The 9476-nt window shown below is 37.9% G+C and overlaps 1 protein-coding gene across 1 annotated transcript in view; it reads left to right on the top strand.

Moving 5' to 3' along the window:
* Window positions 1-5734: 5734 nt before the first annotated feature.
* Window positions 5735-9476, top strand: part of tacr1a (tachykinin receptor 1a) — an 85064-nt gene continuing 81322 nt past the window's right edge. Inside the window, exon 1 of the mRNA XM_037979062.1 lies at window positions 5735-6416. Within this exon, the coding sequence (XP_037834990.1) occupies window positions 6013-6416 (404 nt within the window). The 5' untranslated portion in view covers window positions 5735-6012. The remainder of the gene's footprint in view (window positions 6417-9476) is intronic.

A 9476-nucleotide genomic window follows, 5' to 3' on the forward strand; every position in this document is an offset into this window, starting at 1 on the left:
TGTGTGTGTGTGTGTGTGTGTGTGTGTGTGTGTGCGTGAGTGTGTGATTAGATCACATAAACCATTTACAGTCTGATGAACGACTGGCTTTGACAATAACTCAGCAGAAATAAAGAGCCTTGGTATTATGATTGTAGTCATTTATCACAGCAAAATATTTGTCAGTACCTCAGGTGTGTCAATCATATATCAAAGATTGGATTGTTCACTTTACATCTTCATTTTTCTTTACTTTTGAAGAAGGGTTATTGTTGTCTGCTGCCATGAAAGATAGGTGATCATGTAATTTTCTTTGTGTGTGTGTTCATTTGTCTCGTTGTAAGCAAAATATCTCATGAGCCATTGGACAGATTTCAATGAAACATTCAGAAAGTAATCATTATGGATGCATCTACAACCGATTACCTTTTGGTAAACAAAACACACACAAAAAAAAACTGATATAACTCTGTAAATTTTAAAGATTTTGACTAGAATTTGGGTGGCAGTAGCTTAGAGTGATCCCCAACAAATACACAGACAGATTGCTCAAGAGCTTTACTTAGATTACATTACTTCAAGAAATGCTAGTTTCTTTCATTGTTCCAGTGTAGTTGACTTTCAGTTTGAATAAATGAGAAAAAAGCAAAAGATTTTTCCTTGAAAAAGTGTTGTTCTATTTGGGGAAAAAAAATGATGATCTAGACTGTCATACTGATGAAGACAGACCAGCCTCAGCATGACATAAACCAGGTATTCTTAATGGTAATAAAAAATGTTTTTTTTTCCACTGTAAAATGTCATAAATGCAGGTCTAGTTGATGTGGTGTTTTGGAATTTGTGTGTGATTACTTCCTGGTGGGCCGTCTTGGACGGTTGATTGGCAGCTCTGCACCACGCCCTCCGCAGCTGTAGTGGATCAGGCTCATCAGGCGTACCATGGGTACTTAAGGCCGTGGTGGGAACCAGACCAGCGCTGGAGCATTGTTTTACCATGTGGTAATGTGCCATGCCTCAGGTTAATCTTTGTCCCTGGTGAAAACCTTTTTTTGAGATTCTCATGTTTGTTTTTTGCATTAACCAGCCTAGGATTACCTACCTGTTTCCGGAGCCAGTCTGGTCCTTATACGGAGCCTGCCACGAAGTTAGTACTCAAAAAAAAAAAAAAAAGGTCAGAAAAGTATTAATCAGTTGTAGATGTATGTCCAATGATTACTTTCTGGGCTGTTAAGATTTGTTGGTAGCACTTTATAGTAACTACTCCTAATTTAGCCTTATTTAATCATTAATAAATGGTTAATTACTCTAAAAACATAATTTAATAAAAATGATTCATACCTAATATGCTATAAATTACCACATTTATTAATGCTTTACCCATAAAGGCTAATTACTTCCAAAACCAACATACTCAATGTTTATTCATGCCTAATAACTCATGAATTAACTATTCTAAATACTGTGCGTAAATGTATGTAAATGCTCATATAAATGTACTTTCACACCATATTTTAGACATGTATTAATGATTAGAGAATGTTTGAATTAACTACATACTTATCCTGCAGTGCAATAATAATTAAGGCAGTTGCTAGTAGTTAAGTCTTTTTGTGAACCTTTCTAAAGTGAAGACTATTTATGTTTTATTAAGTATTTGTTAATGTAGACAAAACCTTGAAGGACCACAAGTTCCTTTTCACCTTTGGCAATCAGACCACAATCAACACAATTATCTTCCATTACTTTAACTAGAAAAGAAGCAGTTTTCCTGAAGTCTTATAATCTTTAAGTAGTTGTTCTGCCTTTGGACCCTCATTAAATGCAAAGGCATTGTTGGCCATAAAATGTTTTCACCGTCACCTTCTTGTTTTTCTAACCCAGTCCTGCTTTTGTTATGTCATCAACAGTTGACGGGACAGTAGACTGTGTTGTTGTCGTGTTTTTGCAACTTTTGCCTATGTGAGCAAATTGAGTGGTAAATATGTTGAAAAGTTCTGTGGACTCGTGCTAGCAACAACAAATCTATAAATCATGAATCATGAACCATCATTAATTAATGATGTTTTCTAGATTATTTAACCATTAACTAATGATTAAATAAGACTAATAATGTGTATTTATTATAAAGTGCTAATGATCTGTTCAGTAATTCATGGGATATTTTTCAAACAGACAACACACATGCAATTACATGAATGCCCACCTTTCGTGCTGACAATAATGACAAGATACCAAAAAAAAACCCAGTTCTCAAGAGATTATGGTAATTTGTTCCAATGCTGGTCTTCTGGATTTTCCAGCGATTGTTCATATTGCAGGTTTGAGGGAATGAGTGGTTTTTACAACACAGACGTACTGTTATGATAAACACTGCTGAGGACAATATGCAGAAAAGACAAGTCACACAACTCTTAGTGAGTTATGGTCTCTGTCAGCCTATATTGTTGCAGGAATGTGCGTAGTGACACTTAAGTACCACATCTACCTCCAGTAATAATTATTCTTTTATGAAGAGAAGGCACCCCACTGACAACCCCAAGTGTCAAATCTGACACTTGGTGAAGCCATGTTTCCCAATTGCTTCCCAGCTTACCCAAATGATGCTACAGGCACTAGTAGAGAAGCATGCTTGCTTGAAGGAGCTGGGATTTAATGGAATTTACATGTGGCAGCAAAGCCTGAAAAACAAATGTGGTAGCTACTGGATAAAATGTAAAGCACTGGGGAAATTCCTCCTAAATTCACCAAAACAAAAAGGAACCAAAGAGAGCAGAAGTAAATTGCCTGTCCTCACACCCACCTGGTGAAACAGACAACACTGTTGAGTAGCTAGGACTTGATCTACTTGCAGCCACCAAGAAAAAGGACTGTGGCTGCAAGTATTAGGAGAAATTTCAAGGAAAATAGCCAGCTCATTTTGACCAAGTAAATAGTCTTCTATTACTTTACTAGATTTACTGAAGCTATCGCATTTTTCTTTTATCAAGATTTTCGAATTGCTTAAGATTGCATCAATATTGAAAGGTTGTTCATCTATTCTGCCATCTAAATTTCCCAAGTAACAGTCAAGCATTTGCTGTCTTGCAGACAAATGTAGTTTCAGAGTCAACATGCCATTTGACTGGAACCAACATTTATGTCTCTTCTGGACACATACACTCCCAAGCTTCTGGATCTTTTCAGTATTTAAAGGTTGTGTCTCACTGGGCTGTTTGCAACCAAGTGACCAGCAAACCAGTTTTTGAAAAACACAACCAGTTTTTGTGTGCACAGCTTGAAAAACTGTATTCCTGGTCGTGCACATTATTTTGTTTCCACCTCCGCCCATGTCATACTTGCCTCAGCTCATTTTGTACCCATCTGGGCACATTTATGATTTAATCTGCTGGAAATTACACTTGAGGATAGGCAATTTTGGAACAGATTTCATTAATTATTATTGATTATCAGTGTGGTTTTTAAACTTGGACATTTGCTTTTGCTGTTTTTTATCAGAGGAGAGCTTCCATGCCAGTGTCAAAATATAGCTCTAGCTCTCTGGAGACGTGTTGGAGACACCCACAGTGACACTGACTACTTAAAGGGAAAGGCTGTCGCACAAATGTTTCAACATGTTCAAAACTCAAGTGACTGGGCTGCACACCTCTGCGACTCATGCGAGGAAGATGCCAACCACTGCAAATGTTGCAAGACATTTGGAAGACTCCCTTGCAAATGATGTTTGCCAACAAGGTCACAGCCCAGTGAGATACCACCTTAAAGGATGAGCAGTTGGACAAAAGATTCTTGATGGACCCGAGGTCATAAAGGTTACATGAACAACAACAGGTCTGTATTAACTTCACATTAATGCTCACTGATTTTTCTTTTAGTTTATATTTTTAAAACACAGCAACAGAAAACTGGTAAAAACTTTAAGAAATTAGAGTTTTCAAATAGTGTCAAAAGCCACTTATTTTATTAAGTTTATTAAGTTCTGACACTAATAGTTTTGACTTTGGTTTTCCTAAATTTTTGCTTTTTCATGTGGAATCAGTATATCAGAACAGTTTTACTCTCATCTGACCACAGCACCTTCCACATGTCTGGGGAAGAAATTCCACACAGTCTGTTTTATTTCTTTCTTTAAGTTGTCTTTTTCCTGTCAGTCTTCCATGAAGCCCAGCTCTGTGCAGCTTTTAGTGGTTCTATGAACACATCCTCCCATCTGTGCAGAAGAGCTGCCCAGCTCCTTCAGGGTTATCTTTGGTCTGATGGATAGTTTTCTGATTACTGCCCTGTCACCCAATCTGTGAGTGTTGCTGGATGACACTCTTTTGGCAGGTCATGGTGGCATCGTCGTTCCATTTTTATCACCTTCCGCTGAAAGGTGGGGTGATTATGTTTTTGCCCATGTCTGTGAGTGGGTTCAATTGTCTGTACTGTTAGCCAAGTAGCTCATGAACCACCGAACAGATCTTAATGAAACTTTCAGAAAACTATCAAAGGGCTGATTAACTTTTGGAGTCAACTCATTTTAAAATGGCTATCTTAGCAAACACCAACAGTGTCTAGAACAATTTCACAGATATTGAGCTAAAATTTGATGTGGTAGTAGCTGAGAGTCAGTCACAACACCAACTCTGAGCATTAACAGAACATGAAAGATCATGAGAGACAAAACAATATGCAAAAATTAAATTGGGCATAATGTTATTTTCAAGTTTTGAACAAAACACATGTCATTTCTCAACACATGATGAACTTGATTATAGATTATAATTGATTTAATGCAATCATAGGGCCAGCATTCCTTCAAGGAACAATGAATAATGAATTCATTTACAAGGACTATAGTGGGGGTGAAAACATTTGAGTGCAACCCTTCTCGGTTTTACAATTTATTAGAATTATTTCAGTTTTTCCATTTTATTTGCCTTGAATGTTCTGAAATATATATATATTTTTTTCCTTAATCAAATTCAAAATCCAATTTAATTCCAGGTATTTACGTCAAAACAAAGATTAGGGAGGTGAACAGTTTTGCAACCCACTGTAGATGAGTAAACTGTAACTTCCTCATGGAAAACCCTCTCTTTATCTACCTTAATCGACAAAACAGTCAATATATAAGCAAGAGCACTGAATAAGTCTTTAATGTTGTCTCATTTAGAGGACTTCATCAGAAATTATGGCAAAATATTTAACAGTTTTCTCAAAATTACCTCCTTATTTTTTTACATGTTTCTAAATTTCCAAGTTCAGACGGTGACACCACAAGAGGGGGCAGTAAGGACAAAGTCTGGGACATTTTGTGTAACAGAACCACAAGGAAAATTTATCCCCCCCCCCCCACCCAATAGAAAAAAACTCTGGAGATTAATTACATAACAAAACATCCCTGTGGGTATATGAACACATGCCAATAACAAAGCTGCTATTATTATTATTGTTATTGTTTCGATATTATTATTATTAAGAGTGAGCTTTTTGAATTTGTTTATCCTTGTTTCAGCCTGCATTAGTTTGTGCCAACAGATAAATAATGAGCCAAATTAAATAGCAAATGAAATCAGATAAGAGGTATTTAGGCAGGATAATCCCTTTGGATTTAGCGCGCGATTTAGACCGACTCAGATGAATAACTCACCTGAGCTCATCCATAATCATGAGAACTAAGCCTGCCCCTCGGACGGATGCGCTCTGACTCGCTCTCTCTCTCTCTCTCTTTCTATAAGAGGCTGAGCGGCAGCTCGAGGACAGAAGCGAGTCTGCTCTCATGTGTGAGCAGCCGAGTGAGCGCGCACTCGTTCTGGCGCTGCGTAAAAGCCGTCTTTACGCACGCTCCTCAGTGGGAGACAGATATCTGTCGAACTTAATTTACTGATACTAAATTAGTGAAGGCATAACCTTAAAGAAAGGGAGGTTTCCAAGTGGACAGTTTGCAGGGTTTATGATTTTGTTGATGTAGAATACTCCTCTAAATGAGCCCACCGGCATTTTGGCACCGGAGTCCTAACTTTGTGGTTTAGTGCTTCTTTCCCAAACAGCAGAATGGATCCAATCTTTAACACCTCCGATGCGCCAAATGGGACAATCAGCTTCAACGGCACCAATAACGGGACGGAATACTGGAACCAGTTCGTGCAGCCGGTCTGGAGGATCGTTCTCTGGGCCTTTGCGTACAGTTGCATAGTTGTTGTGTCCGTGGTGGGCAACGTCACAGTGATCTGGATCATCATGGCGCACAAACGCATGAGGACCGTCACCAACTATTTTCTGCTGAACCTGGCGTTCGCCGAAGCCTCCATGTCCGCCTTCAACACGGTGATCAACTTCACCTACGCAGTGCACAACGAGTGGTACTTCGGACTGGTCTACTGCCGCTTTCACAACTTCTTTCCCATCGCGGCTGTCTTCGCCAGCATCTACTCCATGACGGCTATCGCCCTGGACAGGTAGGCTGAAAGGAAATGTAATTTTTTTAAACATATTTCAAACCAAACCAAACCACTAGAAAAGCTTTTTTTAAAAATTGGCATGGAATATCATATTAATGCCATATTTACAATGACCATCAAACTACATATTGCCAAAAAAAGAGAGATAAAAACAAAATACTTATCCTTTTCTGTTTAAAAACCAATTCCTACTCTTATTTAACTTTTCACATCATTATATAGGCTACTATATCAATATTAGTGTACATATAAAGTGTGCCACTCAAATATCCACTCATTGTCATAACTGTAGTTGAAATATTAAACATCGTATATTTCATATATTGCTTGATAAGGGTTTTTTACTTTATACTTGTGCATCTTTTTGACCCATTGTCCGTACAATTCCTCAAAGTCACTCCACAGTCATGCCCCACATTGTTTCCATACTTTTTTTTTTTAACTTACCTCTCCCCTCAGTTCATAACCACCTTCTCTTCCTGTGAGCATTTTTTAAAATATTTATTTTCTGGTAACAATTTGTGTCTTGCTCTGTGTATTATTTGCCCATTCTTTGAGTTTAACGAGAATTTCAAAAAGGAGTAACTTGTGTCTTCCTCCTATCCAAGCTTGTGAATTGTTCATCTTTCTAATGTGCCCAGCAGCAGTAGAGGGCTTTTATGTTTCCCCAGACCTCGACATAGCATTTTACGCATAACGATAAAACCACTGAACAGCATCAAGTACGCACTCGCTGCCTTTGTAGAACATCTGAAATTCCCAACCAACACACATTCAAACATCACCTGATCATCTGTTCATTCTTTGGTCCCAACTCTGAACTATTTACAGCAAAAAAGAATAAATTGATGCAGTAATGTCTGCAAAAAAAAAAAAAAAAAAAAAAAAAGCTAAGATTCCAACAAATTTGGTCTGGTCTGGGAGGATTGTGTTTTTTTTATATAAATTAGAAGCAGGACTTTCTCCAATGACTTTTCAGTGTAACGTGTCTCTTTTATGTTAGTGTAAAAGTGCCTCAAAGTTGCAGTTCTGCATCTTCTTCATCTCTGGCTCTGTGGGTCTGACTGAGTTGCACAACCCACCAACATAATGCTGAAGGGAATGGTTCATCGCCCTCTAGATCAAAATTCCGCAGCAAGAAACAAGAAACTTAATAAATGAAGCAATGAGTTTTTGTGTGTAAACTTTGTATAGCTAAGCTTATAGCTTACAGTAAATATAGCCTGCAGGAACAGATTTGTATTCTGTCTTCCCATCAGTGAACATTATTCTGTGTAGCAGCCCAAAATCAATGTCACTCCTTCTGACAGTGGTAGGAGATGAAAAGTAATGAATAAGAAGCCAAGCGCTGGTATGCAAGTATATTTAACCTGTTATGACATATATCTTGATCCATCTCCTTGCTTTTACCGTTACTGCTTGCTGCCAAAAGGCAAAAGCGGATGTTTTTGCTCTTGTCTCTGTGTGTGTGTTTGTTTGTCTGTCTGTTAGCAGAATATCTCATGAACCACTTGACAGATTTTAAAGAAACGTTCAGGAAATAATCATTGGATGTCCATCTACAACTGGTTAGCCTCTGGAGACAACAGGATTCAAGATGGCCACCACAGCTAATCAACATTAGCCAAAACAAAAATGTCACTAATTCAGCCCATTTTAAAAATATTGAACTAAAATTTGTCTGTGTTAGTAACAGAGTCATACCCAACACATACCCCAAATGCCTCACATTGCATGACATCTTTGCTTAAAACTTTGGCATTACCTGTTAGAGTCAACACTGTCTGTTAGCAAAAAATCTCATAAACCACCACATGGATTTTAGTGAAACTTTCAGAAAGTGATCCTTGGATGTACATTTATAACTGATTAACATTTGGAGTCAACCCAATTCAATATGACCACCATAGCCAATCAAACCTAGCACACACCAAAATAGCTATAACCCAGGTAATTTCACAGAGACTGAGCTGAACTTTAGCATGGTAGTAGCTGAGTCTCATTGTCAATACATACTCTGAAGCCTAATATATATCAGGAAATCTCACAATACAGCATGAAGCTGCACAAATGTCATTTACAAGGTTTGACAAAAACAACTATAACTCTCGTTTTTCATCATATGATGATTATAGCAAAAAACTCTGGCATGAAAGGTGGCGGGCAAGATGCATGCCTTCAAGGAATACTAGTCCTTTAACTTATTATGTGGATATACAACTTGTCCTGAATAGTTTTACGAGTTTTTGCGTCTTGGTTTGTGCAATATTCTATCATGTGTATGCTATGATTCTACAGAGTATGTCTCATATTTATTACTTTTGCAGCAATGCATGTGTTTAAGACAACTACTTCCCTCCACCACGTCGGATCAAGCTCCATATCCACTGGCTTTACCTTTTTAGATCATTAAATCCCTGACCATGGATGGCCTGTAATTATCCATTTAAGAAAGAAACCCACAATTGTGACCTTTTCTAAGATCACGTTTGAGCTTTGGTGTGACAGGAGCTGAAATCCAAGGGGAAGATTAAAATTTCAACGGGCCCCATATGATCGATGTGGGTTCTGCCAGTATGCTACTCAGGGAAAAAAATGACAGGAGGTGAAGAAATCTGGTTATATGTCTCAGGTTTGTGTTAAACAGAAAAAAGCACAAAAGCACTGGATTCTTAAAGACCTATTCACCCACAGGGAACTCGTGACTTACAGCCACATCTCTTCCTGATGTGTAACCTACACACTCCTTTGAATTTCCTCTTTTAATTTGGCTTCACATCTTCGCTGTCACGTCACAGTCAGAAGGTTGTCTCTTAGGCCTGACAAATAAAAGTCAGTGAACAAACACAGGTTCCCAACACGTAGTGTGCATTTATAATTTTTCATTTCTGAAACAAGAGGAGTGAAGTTAGCTGAGAGCAGGGCACAAAAATAAAGACTTCCTGAAAAGATCAGAGTGTAGACTTTTTGGCAAATCCCGTTCTAATGTAAAATATGACAGATTACTGGATTAAGGAAATGTCTAATATGCTATCACACATAATGTTTGAGAATTTG

Source organism: Kryptolebias marmoratus, linkage group LG1 (genome assembly GCF_001649575.2).
Source record: "Kryptolebias marmoratus isolate JLee-2015 linkage group LG1, ASM164957v2, whole genome shotgun sequence".
NCBI lineage: Eukaryota > Metazoa > Chordata > Actinopteri > Cyprinodontiformes > Rivulidae > Kryptolebias > Kryptolebias marmoratus.